The following is a 22,606-nucleotide window of genomic DNA, read 5'->3' on the forward strand; positions in this document are numbered from 1 at the left end:
TCTTTAATACTGATATTAACATGTTATGTTCCCAAGGTTACCTGTCTTTAAATCCCTTTATTCTGTTTGTGTAATATTAATAATAATAGACATCGTAATGAGAGCTGCTTAGATTTACAGAGCTCTTACTATGTGCCAGAAGTATACTCAGGGATTATCTGGTATAGTCTCCACCATCACATGAGACAGATATGATTATCAGCCTCCTTGTACAAATGAGGAACCTGAGACTTTGAGAGATTTAATGACTTGCCACCGTCAAGTTTATAGGGGCTGAAGCTAGAATTCAATCTCAGGCAGAAATTCCTGCCCTCCTGCTGCAGAGTAGGGACCACACATTAGGGAAGGTAGGGATCCTGTGAGGCACTGCTCTTGGGTGTGAGAACTGGGTAGAAAGGCTGAGTGTTCTTAGAGCTTCTGCAGACTGGAGAGCAGCCGCCAGGTCACTCTACATGAAATGTCTACTTGGTGATGAAATAAGTTTCCTGGAAGTGTCTCCGTTTTTCTCTTTCTGTCCTATTTAAACCCATTTTAGGATAAACCCATTTCTTCTCGTGCAACTTCCCAAAAGCCATAAATAAAAATATGGACTACACTGTTCCATCCCCCATAGTAACCATTGGATTTACAGACAGAAGAAAAAAAAAAGTTCCAGAAATACTTAGAGATTACATGTTAGGAGGTGACAGTTATCATTTGCAGCTGTCCTAAATTTACGGCAATGAGGACCTGAATTACTAAACCCCTGTGACTTAGGACTTTCTGGAAGTTTGACAAAGCATCAATTTTTTAAGTACAATATTATGAAATTACAGTAGTACAAAAAGGAGTGACTATTTTTCACCTCTTCATTTTTCAATATGGAAAAGAATGTGACCATAGGGTCTCACAAGAACTTCAAACAGTCATAAAGTGACACATTTAAAAGTGACAGCTGCAACCCTGAAGAGCACTATTTCTCTGAAGCTACTTCAAGAAAATTTTTGCCTTTTATATTTAAACACTCTGGCCACATGTCTCTATATTAGTTTTACTTTTTTAATTGATAAAAACTTAAACAGAAAAATACAGTTGCAACTATCACAAAGGCAATTTTTTCCCCTCAAAGATGAAGAAATATAAACTGCATATTGTTGGCAACATTTGCTCAACAACACATTTTGTTCAGTTTTGGACCTCAAATCAGAAGTTTGAATAAAAATAAACCACATGCAATGTCCCACTGAGACTGCACACTACCACGGTACCTGTATTTTTGCATCTGGAATGTAAAAGCTGAGACTTGCCATAATGACACTGCTTTTCCTACCCAGAGCACCCTGATGGGCGTCCATCTGAGTGCCTTTATTGTCACTGAAAGGAAGACAAGGGGCATGTCACTCGCCAGATTGTTGTTTCAACCTATGGCCATATCTGGAAAGGTATTTCCCTCACAAATCCTAAGCTGTTTGGAAGGACCATACTTTCCAAACAAAATCAATTATGCCCTGTTCCACTGGGATGCCATTACTCCATCAGAAAGTCAGTCATTCAGAACTAGTATAAAGGCTAAAATAATGCAACACCATTTTGAGAACAACAGATCATATTACCTAAAAATCTCAGATCCAAAAAGCTTTCGCTACAACTATAATGATAATGAGGACTACTCTTTTATCAAAATGTTAAATATTTTTAGACTGGTTGACAATTAGCAGTATCAGGTTGCTACAGACATTAAGTGAGACCCCAGACCTCTTTCAGAGCCTCATTAGTGGTATTCAATATTCCCAGTAGAAAACATAAGTGGGGTTGGTCCAGAGACTTGAAGCAATCAATTAGAATAGCACACGAATTACTATTTCACATTTTCCCTTTAAAAACTTTCAAAAGCTTGATATCATTCACTCAAACTCCATAGTCAGACTTTCTCTGAAAAACTCTGGGATTCATCAAACAAGATTTTTCTATTCCACTGATAAAAAGGATGACTAGAATAAGAAAATAACAACTTGTGATTTTTGAAGATTTTGAAAGGAAAACCATGTCTGCAAGATCCAGTAATTTGTGGGAAGAAATTCCATACTGGTTTTATTTTTGGAAGAATAAAAAGAGACATATACAGAATGCTAAAAGATGTGTATTTCTGCCATAAAATAATGTCTTTTTTCTAGATCACTCTGATAGTAAAAGATACAACTTTTTCAGAGGCTAAGTGTTTCATATCAACTTTGACAATTCTGTTATTGGAAATTTTTGCTCTTTTCCATGACATCAAACTTATAAAATGTATGATTTTCAATTTGCATAAATACTTTATTTTCTTGATTAACAAAATTTAGTAAGTGGCTATCATGTGCTGTTTTAGGAAATGTGTATGTAGTCTAGCTGCTGGAGAGTTTTTAAAAAACAACATTGTAGTCAGGCAACCCATATATCTAAAGTAAAAAACAAGGTATTTTCAAGTACCATGAAATAATAAAACAAAAATGAAAAACAGACTTTTCCACGGATCGCTAAGAAAATCTTTCTTTCCAATATTACCACGGATAATTCCTAAAAACATTTTGGTTGTCTTGTGAGAACTGATTCTGAAATTTTTAACATGTCAAACCATACCAAATACATGAAATAAGGACAACATTCCATGACGTAAGGAATCTGATGCAGAATTAGAAACATGCAAGTGGTAAAAACTACAGAGCCAGAGGCCTCCTCCACAAAGCTGTCTGTGAGAGCTCGGCAGAGGGTTTTCTTCAACTATCAAGCACCAAGGCCACTGGATCTCTACATCACTGCTATCATTCTCTCTCCAAAGAGAAAGGGAAACTAAAGTGATCTGCATTTTGGAAGTTCTTTATAGAGGAGTGCTAAGTGCTAGATGCATCTCATTTGGAGATCTTCCTAGTGGGGTTAGATACACTGTGATGGGCCTGCCATTTGGTTTACCAGTAGTAAAAATGACCACAAATTATTTGGTTTTTTAATTAAGTGTACATATTGTATAATAGCTAAAACTCTTTTTGAAGAAAATACAAAAAAAAAAAATGTTTTTCATTCTTGGTCCCGACCCGTGGGATTTGAGACGCACGGAAGAGGGGCTGGGGATGAAATGAGAGGCTGACACACTGGATGAGAAGCTGCAAAATGGAGGACCTTTACTTCCTCTAGCACATGCCTTATAGACCCTGTGCTGTGCCTGCGCTTTGCCTGTGTCTCATGTTCAGGCTGCGTGCTTCTTTTTGGTTGGTACTTTCCCTGCATGCCTGGCTCGTGCACAGAGCGTGCTGTACACATGCGTTCATCCCATTGGCTGCTTTGTCCCATTGGCTGCTTGCTTAATGATAGTCATTCTTACTGCGCCACAGCTCGCCGCGGCCCTGAACAATTTTTGACATTCTTAGAGTTTTAAAGATTTCATCAAAAGGCAAAAGAAAAATGCTAAACAGAAATGAATGGGTGGTTTCACCATCTATTTTCTGGAAAATCCAGTAACACTTTGGACAGATAGTTTTTAAACTATTTTGAGTAGAAGAGGTGATTTTTTTAAGTTCTTTTTTTCAGACAGTCATTAGTAACTGGAAATGTCTGGAGATTATACCTGTGTACTGTACTGGAATTGAACATATAACAGTTGATCCTTGTATGTAACAAATATGGTCAGTACAAATGCAAAATGTTCCATTTTCCTGGCTAGCTCTACATCCCTGGTGATTTTCCATGCTGCCAGGGATCAAGGATGATGCAGCAAAGCTGTAGTTATGCTGCTGGGTAATTTAAGAAGCCACATCAAAGAGCATTTCAAAAGTTCAGTTTAACTTTAAGACTTTCAACTTAGGTCTGCAGTGGGCATGACACTTAATTGAAGGTTCACTCATACCTCATTGCAAGGACACACACATACCCAGCAATATTTTGGGTGCTGATATTTATATTCAGACATCAGATAAGTAAAACTAAAGATATGAAATTAAATGGCCTATGTTCTCATATTGAAGTTAAAATGCATATTGGAAGGTCTAATTGGTTAATGTGATGTATTATAGAAGCCCAGACCACTGTCAACATCAATTGCCACTGCTCCTTTCAATGTGGGAAGAAAAAATTAAAGTACTTAACTGAATTAGGTCTCCTAAGAAAACCCAGAGCTTTTCTTTGTTTCCTTTTTTGAACTAGCAAATGCTTAGATGTGATCAAACCCACCAAGAGAAGAGACATTTTTTTCATCAGTATGCAAAGAAAGTTCTTGGAAGGATTTTTATCTTCAAGATCTGTTGTTCCTATAATTGAAATATTTTTTGGCCAATGGATGCATACAGATTTGATCTGTAACATCTGTCAAATATAGGGTAAAAAATTTTCAGCTGCCCTTTTGAGAGAATATGAAAAAAGTTACAACCTTTCTAAGGAAAATGAGAAAGTATGGAATTAATAAGAATTTTTAGCTCTGTTGTGTGTCTCTTCAGGGTGAAATAAAACAAGAAATCTATAATTTCAGGGCTATGGACTGAAGCCAGGTTTTTCAATAGATGTACAAAATACTAAATAAGATAGAGATTTGTTGAAAGATAGGTCTTGAAAAGTGGTTATTCTATAGCACATTGGAAGAAGAGATCCATCCTGAGGTTTTGGAAGGACAGATTAATTTCTAATATAGCATATAGTCTTCTAGATCTTGGACTTTCCTTTTGCTCTTTTAAAAAGAGTGACCTAGGCATGCAGACCTCTCCTGCCATGCCTGCTGCTCCCCTCAGCAGTGTACTTCGTCAGTCTGTTTGTTCTGCTCCCTGCTCTGGCTCTGGTGAATTCTCTCACCTTCCCGAGCTTCTGACTGTACCCAGTGCTTGTATAAATAAATAAATAAATAAATAAATAAATAAATAAATAAATAAATAAAATCTAAAAAGAGTAACAACTTCCAAGACTTATCTCCAAGAATGCACTTTGATAGTTTATAATTCAGTGCCAAAAATAAGTCTGAAAAATTAAAAAAAAGAATTTATTTTTCAGGGAAAAAAAATGTATGCAAGTAACCAAAGATCACTTTGCTAATACTAATGGATACAGTTTTAAAGATCATTGGTGCTAAGTTTCCAAATCTATTGGTCTTTCTTCTCCTTGTAGGCTCACCTACCACACTTAATGTTTTAGCACTTTTATTGGGAAAGTGGTCCCTGAGTGGTTTTGTGGATGTAATATAAAAAATATTTTACATAATATATTCATCTTGCAATTGTCTTTTTGGATGGAAGTACATGTGTATATATATATATATAAACTATTCTTGTCAAAAAAATTTTTTTTAAGATTTATTTTTATACAAGAGCTGGGGTGTAGGCCAGAGGCGTAGGAGGGTGAGAGAATTCAACAGAGACAGAGAGGGGAGCAGAACAGGCAGACAACTGAAATACACTACTGAGGGGAGCAGCAAGTGCGACAGGAAAGGTCTGCCATGCTATGTGGGAATCTTCCTGGCCGGCCGGGAATCGAACTGGTGCTGCAGAGGCTGCAGATAGCTTCACAGCTCTGCACTGAACCCGCTGTGCCACCGGGGAGGCCCCCCCCCCAAAAAAAAAATTCAGTTCAACTCTGAATTTACGCTACAAAACATATCATACTTGTAAAGTAAAATAAAGAGCTTTAATAAAGTGCCCTACACTGCTTTCTGTGGTGAAAATCGCTTTATTGAATAAAGCTCTGTTAATGGTACAGATTGACATTCAACATTTATCCATTTGATTTATAATTCTCTTTACATGATTGAAAGGAGGCTATAGTTCAAACCAAAAGTAGTTTAAATGAACTGTCTTCCTTTTCTTTGCAATTTGTAAGGAAATGTAGTCACTTCTAAGTAAAACTATTTTATCTACCAAATTTATTTCAAATATTCACAAAGCCCTTTCTGCCTCTATGTTCTGCATAGAGTGACATACATATGAAAACATCAAACAACTGCATCAAGTTAAAAATGTATCTAGTTTGCTAATATTTTGGCCAGGGACATGGCATCAAGGTTTCCTAATGAAGCAATGGAGAAAACCTTCATGAACCACATAGCAGATTGTCATGAAACACAAAATCCCCTAGAATGTTCATTAAATGTTTTAATGATATGAAACAACAATCATTAGTACTTATATTTTATCTACTTATGAATATTTTCAGAAATGTTTCTGAATTATTGTTTTCTATTCTGAAATGCAGCCTACTAGGATGCTTGAGATTTTGAATTTGCAGAACACATCTGAGATTATTGTTCATTCTTCTGTCTCCCCCTTCCAACACATTTATATATAGGATAAACACCTATATCTAACAACATAGGTTATGTTACATCATGTAAAAGATTTTGTATAATTAGCAATCACTAAATTTCCACTTCACAATAGAACAATATCACAATAACAATTGTTGGTAGTTATCAAACCACTGCTGTCTGAATGGCCTCTGAAAACTAGGGTTAAAAGCTGGTCTCTGGAAATCAATCATGCTCTCGGGGAAGAAGAATATTTCAGTGATATGAAAGCTGAAATGGAGACTATAATCTTTTGTGATTACCCTCAAGGCCAAAGCCAACGCAAAAAGGAGTCTATGAATTGCTGATAATTTCCTGTGATGACCGATTCCCAGGAAATTCTGATATTACTCTTGCTCTGTAAGAAAATGACAGCTCCCCAGAAGTGTAGCTTTCAAAGAACTCCACATCTGGGTGTTACAATGCTTCTTTAGAAGCTACTCACATATTAAAGGGCCAAGCCTATGAGGCAGCATCTCACTCGGAAGACAATGGAGGTCTGACTGCATAAGGAGGAATGAGCTGTGTGTTACAGGCTGTCTTTCTAGAAAGTTCTTTATATGAAGGAATTGATTTAAAAAGTCTCTCTTTTAAATATTCTCTGCCCACCAGAAGTCCAAACACAATAGCATTTCTCTGCTGTTTGTAATAGCTATGGAGCTATGAACATACTCACTCTCATAATCTTTAAAGTTTTATTGAAGCTGATATTTGTATTCTGGAAAAAAAATAGTTTCAAAGATATGTACATACCCTAAAGATCTCTATAATATTTAGGGGTAGAATATTAAGCTATTAATCTTTTTTGAGTAAACATCAAATTTACATTAGATGCCACTGCTCAGAAATCAGATTAAGGGGGTGTTTCTAGTATGATTGGCAATTTCAATTCAGAAAAAAGATGGAGGCAGGGTAAAGGCAGATTCATTAAGTCAAAGCTCAAAGGATTTTTGAAATAAATGTCCATTATCAACACTTGAAGGACAAGTCAATATTTTGAATACTATGACTGAGTTTAAAATAGTTTTCAACATTGCCATTTTTAACCATGTGAGTCTGATTAGTAAATCAAGTGATAATGAAGATTTCATGTTTGGAAGACAACATTATATTAAAAATGAAATAGAAAGCATCATTTTGTTTCAGGAGTCAAAGAGAATGTGTCATCAGGGTTAAGTCTCAGCACTATGAAGCTATCAGCAGCCACTGCAGCACAAGTTGGATCCCTTGCCAGGGAGAAACCACATGGCTCAGCAGACCTCTCCTGTCTCACCTGCTGCTCCTCACAGCAGTGTATTTCAGTCAATCTGCCTGTTCTGCTCCCCACTGCCTCTGGTGAATCCTATCACACACCCCCACCACTACTGCCTCCTCTGGCCTATACCCCAGCTCTTGTATGCATAAATAAAATAAATCTTTAAAAAAAATATAATGTGTCATTTGACTGTTCTTAAGTTCAGAATATCTTTGTATGTAGCCTTTAAAATCTAAATATAGTTGAAGATAAACAAAAAAATGGAATCCAACCAAACCCATTAGAGTTATAGCCTCTCCCCATTCCTGATCCAAATTTAGTTGCAGTGCTTCTTCACTTCTTTTAGGTCAGGTGATACTGATTTTTAAGTATGTCCCTTGCAGTTTCATTCAGCTAACATAAACTGAGCACCTGTTTGGTACCAGACATGACTAAACCACAGTGTAAATTTCTAAAATTTAAAAACTAGGATTTAGCCATATGTATGTCCTTAGCATCTGTCTTAATTAGGACTGCTCTAATGCACAGTCAGCTCCAGTGATAAAGATAACTTTATTATGCAATTGTTTAGGAAGCAGAGATCAAAGTTATAGAAATATTAATAAAATATTATTAAAAAGAATAGAGTTTCGGTTTTAAGAGTCCTTTTATAAACATTATTACATTTGCTCTTCATGGGTACTTTACACTATTAAAAACAGCATAGTGATATGTTATCAGGTTCTGTTTTTTTCACAGACTCTCACTAAATTCCTGACATTTTCTAAATATCCAGTCATACCATCAATGATATATGTGGCTTAATTTATATGTGGGTATGTAAAAAGAATTAATTGTTGACTGTCTTTAAAATATGCAAAATCCTCCAATACTAGAATTCATGTAAGTAAGATATATTGTTCCTATAGTTTGTTTTTCATCTTATTTCCAACATCAGAACATTAAAAGGAGGGTAAAAAAATGTAAATTGACAGCTAAGTCTGTGAAAAAAAGTAATTTTCCACAATTCCTTCTGTGTTCCGCAAAGATGCTAAAATTTCACAGATTGCTAAATAGCACTCCATCTTTAGCACTTTTCATGGCAATTATAAAAGTAAAGGGACTGGAACATTCCAAGATATGTTTGCATATAAGAATATAAGAATCTAAGGGGGAAGAATGTAAGAATCTATAGGAAAGAAGAAAACCCAGTCTGTGCTATTGGATGGGTCCCCAAACTTTTGATAAATGTGATTACCGCTGTCAATGCACATCGAGGAACAAATTTAGAAATATCTTTTTTGTCTGTGGGAATGAGCTGTACAATAATATTTTGCTTTTTTAATGTTTATTAAGATTTCTACTTTATCACGGGCACATAAATCTTTGGTCATTGAAAGAATTTTAAGAACAAGGTTGTTGTGGTTTCTTAATTAACTGAAGATTTATTAAGAATAAATTAAACTTTTTTTCAGAAAAGAGCCTGACATAAACACTTTTTTTCAAGTTGACTCTACTCTTGAAAAATGCTGACCTGGGATAACGCCAGGACTGAAGACCTGTCTTGCCAGAAAATTTGATGTGCCCTCCAAGTACACATAATCCTTGAAACTCTAGCACTAAAGATGAGGCCCCAGAGCTATGTGAGGTTGAGACCAGGGTAATGAAAGTGACACACAAGAGGACATAGTGGGTGGGACTGAGGGTGCCTCTTTTTTGGGGCTCCTAAAATTTTGTGTTCCCTCACCTTATAAGGGTTCATCAAAGTCTTAATCTGATGTTTCTTGGCAGCTTCTTTCACTTGCATTGACTATGCACTATGAGCAGAACCCCTTATGTTATGATGAATTGTACAAGAAGAAGATGCAATTCCTATTAGACAGCAGTAGGCAGCTTCTGTCTTACTATAACACTACCTTAGCACAATGACCGGCACATGTAGATATTCCGTAAGTAGTTGTGAATGAATGCCTTTTCTGAGACTCTCTGAACAAATAATTTAATTACATGTGACCACACATGTAAGTATACATGTAGACATACATATATACCACATGAATGGTATCTTACATATTCTAAAAGGGTTTTAAGAGTAGACAACAGGGAGATTTAAGGACAAAATCTTTAGTAGGTAAATCATGAGATTTATCTAAAGAGATCAGGAGTTAAATTTTAAAATGACATGCTTGTGATTTGAAGAGGAGAGGGATCAACAGTACAGTGGTCACTGTATAGTTTTATTTTCCTCCCATTGGTTATATTTAGATCATTTTTCTCTGTATTGTATTTAATAGGGATGTAAAATTTTCTAGGCAAGAATCTATGTTTAAATAATTGTGTAAAATCTTTGTTCCAGATTTCAAAGATTTCCCATGGCCATCTTTTTCTTATGATCTAAGGAATATAGTTGCTGACTTTCCTAAGTATGAAAAGAGGCAATGATCCTTTGCTTTCTTCAAGTAAATTTGAGAAACCATGGAAAATTTCAACTTGGAATATTTTAATACCATGTTTCTTTAGAATAGATAAATGAATATGACCCTTCAAAATATTCCAAGAATACCACAAAATAAACATTCAGCCATATTATCTTTTTTATTTGGGATGTATGTGCCATTTTAAGCTGTTGGATATACAATATCTTAAGATATACAATATCTTAAGAATATATAACTTTTAAATGACATCAAAGCACTAGCATAAAAAAGAAGACCTAAATGGCAAAGATTCGTATTTGGGTTGTATTAGTATTTTACTTAAAATCAAATACAAGAAAAATATGTATCCAAATACTTAAATAAGGACTTCATTAAATAGATCAAAGTATTAAAGGCAGGTAAAAAAGCCAAATCTTCTTTCTTCAGGTTTCCTTAAAATTACACCTCATGAGCAACAGGCATGACTTAGCCAAGTAAATGTGATCTTGATGCAAAATTTCTTTTTGACTTCCTTAAAAAATACATTATTACTTCTACTCCAAGAAAGAAAAAAATTTAAATTCTCATTGATATTGCCAAACTATGACTCTTAAACCCAGAACGTGAAAATAAATGATAAACCTATAGATCATTTCACAACTGGCCATGAGTGATTCAAAGGCTCACAGGGCAATTTGGGACTCTATACTTTTAGAAATAATCTTTACTCTGCTCCATGTATTGTTCATGAGTCAGGAAGAGATAATTTCAAGGTAGGTATTATAGATCGGACTATTTTTCACAAAATTGAGGTAGATTACTAAGACTCTTGCAGTAAAGCAGCAGTGACCTCCATTGTGTTTTCTTCACATTCCTGGAGAGCAGTTGTAAAAACATGGCAGTACTCACAAAGACTTTTGAAACAAAGAGGAATGGACAATGCCCATTAATTTGCAGAGGAACTGACAGATTACTGTGGTCTTGAGGTATCCCTTAATATAGCTATAGTGCTGGAGAGGTGCACCTATGCACCTATGCTTGTACCCAATATGTGGCTGTTGAAAGGAAATTTTATATACTTATCACATGCGATATATAGATTGCATAGGTTTCCTAGTCTGCCACAGCAAAGTACCAAATACTGGGTGGCTTAAGTAGCAGAAATTCATTTTTTCACAATTCTGGAGGCTAGCATCCCAGATCTGGAAGCCAACATGGTCAGAATCTGTTGAGTTTTCATCTTGATTTATAGATGGCTGCCTTATATGTCATTACATGGAGAGAGGACAAGCTCTCTGGGGTCAGGGGAGACGGTGCCTCTTCTTTAAGGCCATTTATTCCATTATCTGGGTCTGGGCACCACCCTTATGACTTCATCTAGCCCTAATTCCTCTTAAAGATCCCATCTCACTTGGGTGTTAGATATTCATATATTAATCTGGGAAGGTTCATATGGTTTGTGTATGTGTCTTCTATAAGGATTTATCATATTAACCCTGATACATTCCTCATGATAAGTATGCAACTTATTTAAATTCTAAAGAAGTCTCTTCCTAAGGGGAATTAAACAGCAAGCATTATGCCTATACCAGATGTTAAATACAAAGTGTAGCTGGGTTAAATGATGATAAAAGTTGTATCTACAATAAAGGAGATGGGAGGTTTTAATTTTAATAGGAGAGATTATTGAACAGATTTTGGCAGTTACCAAAATTTATGCATTAACTAAAGGATGACCATGGAGCATCTGCCAAGTTTAAAGTGATTAACAAAATAATGAAAATAGCACTACTAGTATAAAAAAAATTCTTTATGGTTTCTTGAACATGTAAACTTGAGTAACTATTTTCACTTTGCCCGTATTTCTTGGTTTTTACTATTCTCTTGCTTTTTCTAGTCTATTTATGCTCATAAGTTTCCTGGGGACTAGGAAATTTTTGTTTTATTTATTTAGTTTATCCTCTTCCCCAAACCTAGCACTCTTCTGTGAATATATTATGTTTTCAGTAAAATTCAATAAATAGTGACTTTGTTAAGTAAATGCTTTTAAGAGTAGGGTCTGGGAGAAGGAATGTAGTAAATACTTGCAAAACTTTCATGCCATCCACACACAGAAAGCCAGAACTATAACTGGTGAACAGTTTATAACTAATTACTGCCTTCAAATTAAAAAAAGGATGATGATAGTTCTCAGGAAAATAAAAGCAAACTGGACTTAATACTTTTACTTAGAAAGGGCTCTTAAGCGCTTTTGCTGGATGTGGGGATGGGGGAAAACCATTGAAATCCAGCAGCTGAGCCCTCTTCCTCTGTCCTTTTCTCACTTCCTTCACCCTCTCCTTCAAAAAAGTTTTATTGAACTCTTGTGCCAGACACCAAGCACACAAAAATGACAAGATATAACCCCTTTGCTCAAGGATCTGACATTTTAAGTGAAGATAGATAATCATGTAATTAGAATGTGGTGTGGCAACTTCTATAATGGAAGTAGTCTGGAAGCTTGTTGGAAATACAGAGGATGGGAACTTCATTCAGATTTGAAGAGTCACAGAAGACTTCCCACATTTAAGTTAAGCCCTGAATGACAAATAGTGGAAAGCGGGGGTCTCAGTGATGGAAATAAGCATTAGTGGGTAGCCAGGCAGAGAAGCCTATTACACTTTAGATATAAAGATCAAGATCTTTAAAAATTTATGTCTTGGTTTGCACAGTCTTTTACCTATAAGCGGATCAAAACAGTCCCGCTATAAAATACAACTGCTGAAGTACAGTGTTAACATCATCATTCTCCAGACGTGCATCCTTGACACATAGCCCATCATAAATTATCTGTGATCCAAACTCCATCTTTGTCTGTATGACTCTTCATAACTCTGCTTGGACACAAATTATTTGCTTATTCCTTATATACACACTGAAAGAGATTTTGTCAGTGCGGAATATAAGACAACTACTAAATTAAACTCTTCATTGTGTACAATTTAGAAGAGAACAGGCACCTATTTTGTTTTGGAATATGAAAGAATCTCACTTCATTCTTGCTATGTTTCTCATGAAACATTATCATGTTCCACCACAAAAACAAAAAAAAAAAAATTGTTTTTTATATAGCTATGTATATATATACATATATAATTTAAATTTTCTTATACAGCAAAGCTTCAAAACCCCAAAATTTTCAGTTATAGTCTCAGAGTACAGTGTTTTCATTCTTCTGATAATAATTCTGAATTAAAATGTATTTCTTATATCTACTCATAGTACTCTTGATTAATAAAGTGATTATAATAGCTTTCACCTTGGTTTACAAAGAATAAGGGAACTAGTAAGTAGCATATACTTTTAAAATTTGTTAACAAAAAATTATAACTTTTAAAAATATATTCTGCTTCACAGACTGTAGAGGTTTATTTTACACATTCAAAAAAGCTTTTCCTTTCTCTACTTAATGATTCTACTGAAAATTGTCTACCATGCTTCCAAAAAAGAGCACAAAAGATTTCTGATTGAGCTTTGTTCACACTGAATGAGGTGGGAGGTTACATAGACCAAAAGAACCATAGAAAAGCCAGAACATGAGTTTTAAAGTTAGAAGATTCTAATTCAAGTCTTATTTCTTCCTTCCTAACTCTTTCCTTCTCTAAACAATAGGAATAATAATCAGTCAACTAAAGTGTTATAAGATCTGAGTTTTTGAAGGATGTAAAATCACAAATAAGCTAAGTTTCTGTAATTATTGTTATTAGTGATGCAAAAATTCTTTCCTGGGAAAATATGGACAGCGATTTTTATGAAATTGCCCTAGGAAATATGTTGGATGAATTGTACACTAAAATGGAAAAGTCTATGGAAAAAGGATTAAAATCACTGAAAGTGCAATTCAGTGAAAAATCAAAGTGACCCACTATCTTGCAAGTTCTTTTATTTTGGCATGATAGAGGATTCTGCTTGTGAGATCTTAATTTTTAATCATACTCTCAAAGTATATAATACTCTGTCTGACAAAAGCCTTGGTTATATTGTAGAAACAGTAGAAAAATTATTTCATGTAGTTTTTTGCTCCATTCTTGACCTTGACAGAAGGTAATTTAATTTGAAAATTACAAGTTTATTTTTCTTTCAAGAATGAAAAAAAGTGAGCTTTTGTTAGTAGAGTAATTCTTTAGTTTTTCTTATACCTACCTTAAACTTAATTTCTAGCTACGGTAAATAAGTTAGGCAGCAAGAAGGCAAGTTAGTATACCTCTAAGCCATATACATTAATAATTCATTATGAAACTGCCTTTTTATCTTAAAAAAATTTTGTGAAAATGTTCTTTCCAATTTCATTTTATAGGCCTGAAGAACAGATAGTTATATGTAAGACATTCTGATAATTGAAAGAAGTGGACTTAGATAATAGTGTAATTAGATGACCACAGTTGTGAAAAGGCAACTGTGATTGGGTTATTAGGTATGTACATTTCATATTTCTAGAAGGGGACTGGAAAGATGACCAGAAGGATGCAAATCAGCTGCTCAGGGCAATTTCCTCTATTAAAGGAATTAAGTATGTACACAGGGACAGGGAATGGTAACTTTCACATTTTGCTTTCAAAGTTAATGTTTAATTAGAATTTTTGAAACATGTATCTATGTATTGTGCTAAAAAAGAGAAGTGAACCACAGTAGGAACCAATTATTCTGTCCATATTGTTAGGTTGACTTCCAGATAGCGATTAGACTTCTGCAGTGGCTACAAACGCTGTTTTCCAAATGTACTTTAATAAAAACACAAATACTTAATGACTATCTAACAGTATAGTTTAATTCAGTTAAGTCTGGAATGTAGCATCCACATTTTGATAGAAGATAACATCAGCACGCTTAAGATCAAGTTTTCTGAAATGGCATGGGTGATGCTTTTGAGCAGTCACTCCTGATGGATTAATATGACCAGGGCAGACATGATTTATCTTTACTGAGATGCTCCACTGCACTAGAAATGATACTCAACTTTTATGCTTCTTTTTTTTTAACTGCCTGCCTTGCCTCTAAAAGACCCAAAGAAGACAAAAACATACAACTGCTTACTTGCTAAGTTAAGGTCGGTGTTCTTTAAACAGTTGGCTGGACCCTTACCCTCTAATTACCTTATAATGCTAAGCCATGACAGAAGGCCTGTCAGCAGATTTTATTTACAACCCTTGAGGAAAAATCCTCTTGCTGTTTTCACTTCTTACAGAAGATAAATTTGCAAAAGGTAACATCCGAAGGTATTTCAGATGCTCACTGTCTGGAGGTGTTGATAATGCAATTCTTTTTCTTAATTATGGTATATTCTATAATGCTTTGTCACTCATGTAGCCCATCATGCCCCAACTGAGTGAATTTATTGATTGAAGAGATACAATTCGTGCAATCACTTGGAGTGTTTACCCTTTCTCATAGTATAAACTTAGATTCTGGCTATGAAGTGATTTTATGCTGAATTCTACTGTTGAGAAAGATGCCACGCTCCACTAGACACACCTACAAAATGTCTTTCATCCAGATAAAGTAAGGCCAGCTGACCTGAATAAACACTATTGGTAATTATCAGAATTCACTAATATTTATCAGATATTAAATATCATATGTGTCAAAATATTATGCAAACAATACATAAAAACAGAGTTTCTTTTTTCTTTTACTAATAAACTAAGAATCACATAATCCACAACAGCTGCCAAATAAAAATTCTGTTTGTGTAAGAGTCTATCTAAAGTATCTCCCAAATAAAAATGTACTGAGGGAGATAAAGTATTCACTTTCCCCTTCAAGTAGTAGGGAAAAATCAATGTGGCTTGATATTTCTAAACTGTGTTGCTGAGCATGTGAACAGCATCCCAAAAGTGATATGGGTTCTCAGGCCAATGAAAAGTCTGTCAAAATCATACAAAGCAGCAAGTGAAAAGTCAACTGTGGAAATACTTGTAAAATAAATATGCTGGCTATTGTTTGGACTAACTCTCATGGGTGAATCACTATCTTTCATAATACCACTACGCAGTATAAACAATAAATGATCTAAAAGTATACATTTTAGAAACCGGTTACATCTTCACCTGTTCACAAATATAATAAAAGAAAGAAATTAAAGAGGGCACAAATAAAAGAAAACTGCATTTACTTACTGTGTTAAAATTTGGAAAGAGCCCAACAGCGGAATTACTGTCCATTGGAAAAGACATGAATGGTTTAATATCCAGTGAAGGCTGCATCATCAGGGTAGGTGTGCGCACCAGAGCAGGGAGGGTAGTAGTGTGGCATGTACTACCTGCCCAAAACAAACAAAAAAAAATGAATTCAATCTCTCACCCACATCCATATCCCTCCACAACCTACAACACAAAAATAAGAGTACTGAGCTGCAACTTGCAGGAAAGAAAGTTGCCCTGGAAGTAGCATGGAATGGCACAGGAGGAAGAAATAGAGGTAAAAGGCAGGAATCCTGCTCATTTTCTAAGACTGTGATTCAGAATGTGTCTGTATGGTAAGAACCAAAGACTCCTCTCACTCAGCTGAGATACATAGTACCCAGATTCTTGCCTGCAAGTGGGGCAGAATATTGTGGTGTTCAATCATTGCTGTTGATTAAAATGTAGGAGGAGGGGAGCAACCTCTTGAAATGGCATGCTCTTTACTATTCAGAATAACAGAATACTAGTAGACATGTTTTATACAAATTAGAGATAATTATTGGGTCTTTACAAGGAGAAGAAACCTTGGTCTCTTATAGTTATTGTCTGCTCCCAAGAATGTTATGACTCAAACTATTTGTTCTCTAAAAAAACAAGTGGAAATTTCTTCTTACTTTGAGGGAAATAGGTTGTCTAGATTTTGGATATCTAAATCTCTAAATCTAAAGAGAATCTAAAAGGAATGATTATAGTGTGGGTAAGAGCAGGGTATTGGGGGACACGGAAGAATCAGGACAGGAGCTCAAATTTTTGTCTTCAACTTCTATTTCTAGTAAGTTTTACATTATTTTAGCACCTCTCCCTTTTAACAATTACATTAGCTGTCATCTCTTTAGATATCTGTTTTAGCACATGTGTAGGGGATTTAAAGCACTCTTTAGCAATAAGCATTTTTCTTCAATCTGTAGCCTCCAGAGCCTGCAGATAAGTAACTGCTGATGCAGATGGCTCACCAGGAGACAGGCTCTGGTAAGACTTTTTAAAAATATATATATAACAGCTTTATTGAGATAAAATTCACATACCAGAGAATTCACCCACTGTATCCAAGTGTACAACTCAATGTTTTTTAGCATATTCAAAGACTTGTGTAACTATCGCTACAATCAACTTTAGAACATTTTCATGACCCCTAAAAGAAACTCCATATCCATTTTAGCAGTCATTCCACATTTTCTCCCAAAACCCTCAGCTTCTGCCAACCACTAATTTATTCTCTGTCTGTATAGCTCTCCTTATTCTGGACATTTCATTTAAATGAAATCATCTGAGTTTTTTGGCGAATATTTTCTTTCATTTGGCATAATGTTTCCAAGGTTCACTCCTGGTACAGTGTAAGTTTTTTTGTATCTATCTATCTATCTATCTATCTATCTATCTATCTATCTATCTATCTATCTATATTCAGTTTTTTTAGGTATGTCTCTAAGTGTGGAATTGGGGATGGTTGTGTCACATGGTAATTATATAACTGATCCTTTTGAGAACTTCAAGAATGTTTTCCAAACAGCTGAAGCAATTTACATTTCCACTAGCAATGTATGAGTATTTCAATTTCTCCTGGCTTGTCCATATAGAACCTCATGTAACTATATGCCCTAATGCCCCTACTAACTTCAAGGAAAAATGAACATGGGAAAATGCCCCAACTATTAAAATGTCTACCAATGTTCTTATCGTGTTCCTGAATAATTAAAATCTTTATTTCAATGAATTTTTTGTAATGTATTTCCTTAAGAAAATCTGCATCATATTTCAAATCATTGCAGAACATTTTTAGCAATAGCATCCAGGGGACCATCAACCTCATTTACATTGATCCTAAAAACAGAAAAAAGAATAGTGCCATCTAAAACATTTATCTGTAGTGGGAGTCTTTATATCTATGCCATTTGTCAGGGAATAGAGTATCAGTAAATGAGAGAATGAAGCAAAAGAAGAGATCAAACAGTATTGTTTTTACTGATTTCCAAGTAAACACTCTGAACACAGCCTACCATTCACATAACCACCCTGTATTTAATTCCATGTTTCTTCTAATTAGTTAAGGTGACATTCATTGCCAACTTTGGAACTTATGGATTCAAGATGATGTACTATATCGATATGACAAACATTGCAGAGGCACTTATTAAATATTTTAAAAACTTTCCTTTAAAATCTTAGCTAAATTGCAAAACAGATATTTCTTACATTAAAGCAGTGACTTTTTATAAGGTATAATTATTATTGTTGTTAAAAAAACTAAAACATAAAATGTATACCTTAGTATTCTACTTTAAAACTGCCTGGTGAACAAATGTATGATTTTGCCATGATGGATCTCCCAAAGCGAAGAAAAAAATTTTCTTCCCAAGCCTACAAATAGACACTCTGGTAATACTGTGTAATACATGGCCCCCTATGGGCCTGGTGAGAGTCACTTTGTACTAACAAACTCAAAGCAAATAGAATGCAGCAACTTGACAGATTGCTCCATCAACAAAGGTCAGAATGCACAATGATCCTCCCTTACCCAATCAAATATCTATGCTAATAAAGACAAGGCTTGTGAACTACTTAGATGCCACCATTAATTAGCATAAAAAACTTAGCAGCTGTTTACCATTTCATTAGCATTTTAATGACAGACAATTTGCCATGTTAAACACAGATTGTTTTAAAGTACTGGTAGATCTTCTGAATAAATATAAACTATGCTTTCATCAATTCCCTCACCTCAGCCTTGTGCTTTTCACTTTGAAACATGCTTTTTAATATTTCTTCACCAAGATGAACACTTCAAAGGAAGTTTTTCCAAAGGAGAAATGAACGGGGAAAAAGTGCATTTTTTGCACAGGTTAGTTCATGCTTTGATCCCTCTGCCACCTTATTTTAGATTTTACTGTTGCTGCTGCTGCTGTTCAGAGGCATTTCTTCTCACCTCAGAATACACCAATGTCAGGATGCAGAAATTTGGTGAAAATGCATTGCATCCTGCAAGAAAACACTTAATATCTCTAAAGCTCAAGGATTCCAAGAAATAAATAGGGTTGAAAATATAATGAGCAGGTTTGTAAACACAAAGGGTGGTTTGGGACAGGACCAACTTTTGTCTTTTGTATGTCAACCTTATACAAGATACCTGCTTTAGCTACTTCTGTTTCAAAGCATAGGATATAATCTTGTATACATCACAATGAATCAGTTCAAAACAGTGTTCCAAACCTCATTTGAAAACAAGGTACTTTACAGCACTTGATGTACACATATTTAACTAAATGTTCTAAAATTAAATACATACACAGGCATGCATACCACAAAGATCTAACAGTCACCACTCTTGCCACAGAAATTCCACAGGTTCATATACTCTCTTATAAGAATACACTTGTATTCTTCCATAAATTTAATTTTGATGGTAAATCTAAGTTGTATTCCTCTATAACTATGAAAATAAGAATATGTGAAAGACAACTCACTACTGTGATTATAAAGAAAACTATTATTTCAGCCAACTGTCTCTGTAACATAATAGGTACTTTATTATGTCAACGGTTTATGTCATAATCCATCACAATAAAGCCTCATTTGAGGATCAGGTGACTATGAAATTGCTGCTTTAGTCTTTGACCTTTAGAAATATAATCTTGAAGGTCTATTTAGGTGATACCCTTGAGGCTTCTGTACTGGCAAGAAATATTGGGGTGAGGCCAGAGGCACTGTGATGAAAGAATTCATTAGAGACAGAGTGAAGAACAGAAAAGGTGGATTTGTTGAAGTATACTTTTTTTTTAACTGTAGTAGTATTTTTCAAAAAATTTTAATTTATTTTTTACATCATTGTTCATTTTTAAACAATATTTGCTTCCCCCGCCCCTCCCACCATATAGTCCCCACAGAATTTCCTTCAGCACCCGAAGTAAGAAAGCAGGTGAAAATGGAGTATAATACACTTCTCTTAGTTTTTCCTAATGCTAAGTTATTTGCTGGGATATCTAGTCTTAGGCATTGATCTTTGACACAAAATGTATCCTGGCCCTGCTTCCCCGTTCACGGAGGAAATGATCAGGTCTTTTGGTCTGGTACCCTTATTAGCAGCTTTATCAATTCCCTTATCTATTCAAACTACCCAAACCTGTGGGCTGGGCAAAGAGTGGGGGCTTAATTTTACCTTATTAAATATTTACCCTGGCAGCTTCCTAGCGGGTCATTTTTTTGGAACCATAACTCAAACAAACATACTTCAGCTTTAGAAAGGCAAATCTGCATGGAAAAGGATTTATAAAATGAAATAAAATCTGTCTGTCTCTCTCCTTACCTACCTATCTTTCTTATAAACCCTGAAGTATTTCCTTTTTATGCCACTATTATGTGTGTCTGCTTTAGTGAGTATTAAAATTTAAAAAGTATAAAAATCTGTTGGGGGTGTAACAAGGTGGTCCTCAGGGAAAGGGGAGGTTCCAGGCTCCATGTCTCACCCAAGGGATGGTGGAGCTGAGCAGGGAGGAGAAGCTGGAGAGGAGACTGGGGAAGGAAGGAAGCAGGATGGAGAGGAAGGAGACCTGGAGGAGGCGCATGGAGCAGAGAGAAGTGAAGAAGCTTTGCTTGCTTCTTAGCCTTGGACTGGTACCAGGGACTTGGAGGACATGGAAGGAGATATTTGAAACAGGTGTGCGTCAGAGACCTATGGGAAGGTTAACAATGGCAGCATTTATCTTGATTTTGATTTTGCTCATTTCCTTCCAGGCTTGTGTGGCCTTTTCTGCCTCTTTTCTATGAGTTCCCACCAGAAGGTGATTTAGACTTATGGCAAGCTTTTGGGCCTCAGTGGCCCTGCTTTGGGCCAATGCTGTTTGGGTGGGCATTTACCCATGAGGGGATGGGTAACTCTGGGTGCTTGATTGGAAACTATTTTATCTAGTCTTTCCCTTTTCTTGTCTTTATTGCACACTATATGTATTAAAATTCTTTTCCATTAAAGGTCTTACACTCTAGAGTAGGTCTTGATGTGGTGGGTCTAGAACCTATTTAAAGCAGGCTGGTTTGGGGGTTCAGGGGGACCCCTCACCCTGTCCAGTAATAGGGGGAGACAATGTCAATTGCAGCACCCTCAAAGGTTTATTTAAAGGAATTAAAACGAGAGGCATTTCAGATTTTCCACCAAACTTGTTTTTGTCTTTTCACTGCTTTTCTGTTGCCTTTAGACTGAGTAACTTTCACTCTTACCAGTACAATCACCAACCAATATCACCTCTATTCTCTTCAATTTCCATTCTTTTACCACTTTATCATGTAGGGAAACCAATTTACCAAGAGACCACGAAGCCTAGCCATTAGGAGGTGGCTATTGATATGCTAAGATATGCTATTGATACAGGGTATGGCTTCTGAAAAGGCCACAAATCATAAGAGATAATACTTTATAGTGCATACAATGTGACTAGACTCTATCCTAAGCATATAACATCTTTGCACATATGTATACAGACCTATAAATATGTTTGTGTGTGTATATATATATTTATTTCTATATACTAAATTACATATCACTATATAAATTTAAAATAACTATTATATATTAAAGATATACTCATATATATGTCAAATTAATATAGTCATAAGTACATATATTAACAATAACCCAATAAAGAAGGTATTGTTATTAGGCCCATTTTACAAATAATAAACTGAGGCACAGAGAGCTTAAGCCCAACTTCACACAGTTTATATATGCAGAGGGAAGAATTCAAACTCAGGCAATATGACTACTCCATTCTGTTCTTTGCTACAAGCTTTTGGTATTAAACTGCCCACCTGAAAACACTTCAGTTATATAGACACATTCTCCAACTGTAGATAGAAGCATTTTCACATCAAACTACAAGATTTTTTTTTTTTTAAGATCTATTTATTTATGCATACAAGAATTGAGGTACAGGCCAGAAGTGAGGAGGATGAGAGGATTAACCAGAGACAGAGTGGGGAGCAGAACAGGCAGATCTACTGAAATACAGTGCTGAGGGGAGCAGCAGGTGAGGCAGGAGAGGTCTGCTGCGCCATGTGGGTAGCTCCCTGGCTGGGGAGCGAACTCATGCTGCAGTGACTGCAGATAGTTTCATGGGTTGTGTCTTAACCCCTTGCGCCACCAGGAAGGCCCCAAACTAAGGGATTTAAAGTGGATCCCTTTGCAGTTGGGAATTAGTTGAAACTTAAATTTGACCTTATCGTACTATCTGATACTAAAATAACTGTAATATGTAAGATTTAAAAATGTACTATAAGGTCTGCTTTTAGAACTCATTTATTTATCTAAAATACTTTCCCCCAAATAGCAGTGTTATTTAATTCAATAGATAGTTGCCGGGGGGGGGGGGGGCAGCTGTTCAAAATACAGTGCTGTCAGTTAGGGGCATTATAAATTGAGTGAGATGGAATTTCAGCTTTTAAGAGAAGAAAATAACAATTACTACCATTTGAT

At 35.4% G+C, this 22,606-nt stretch overlaps 1 protein-coding gene across 10 annotated transcripts in view; it reads right to left on the reverse strand.

Moving 5' to 3' along the window:
- ZNF385B (zinc finger protein 385B) overlaps positions 1-22,606 on the reverse strand; it is a 366,436-nt gene that overhangs the window by 62,863 nt on the left and 280,967 nt on the right. For 6 of the 10 annotated variants that reach the window (XM_054699900.1, XM_054699901.1, XM_054699899.1 and 3 more), the window contains one exon: positions 16,081-16,219. In XM_054699900.1, the coding sequence (XP_054555875.1) occupies positions 16,081-16,219 (139 nt within the window). Of the gene's footprint in view, positions 1-16,080; positions 16,224-22,606 lie in introns of all 10 variants that reach the window. The other 4 variants (XM_054699903.1, XM_037523648.2, XM_037523644.1 and 1 more) reach the window with 1 other exon arrangement.

Source organism: Talpa occidentalis, unplaced genomic scaffold, assembly GCF_014898055.3.
Source record: "Talpa occidentalis isolate TD23 unplaced genomic scaffold, MPIMG_talOcc4v2.1 talOcc4.3, whole genome shotgun sequence".
Lineage (NCBI taxonomy): Eukaryota > Metazoa > Chordata > Mammalia > Eulipotyphla > Talpidae > Talpa > Talpa occidentalis.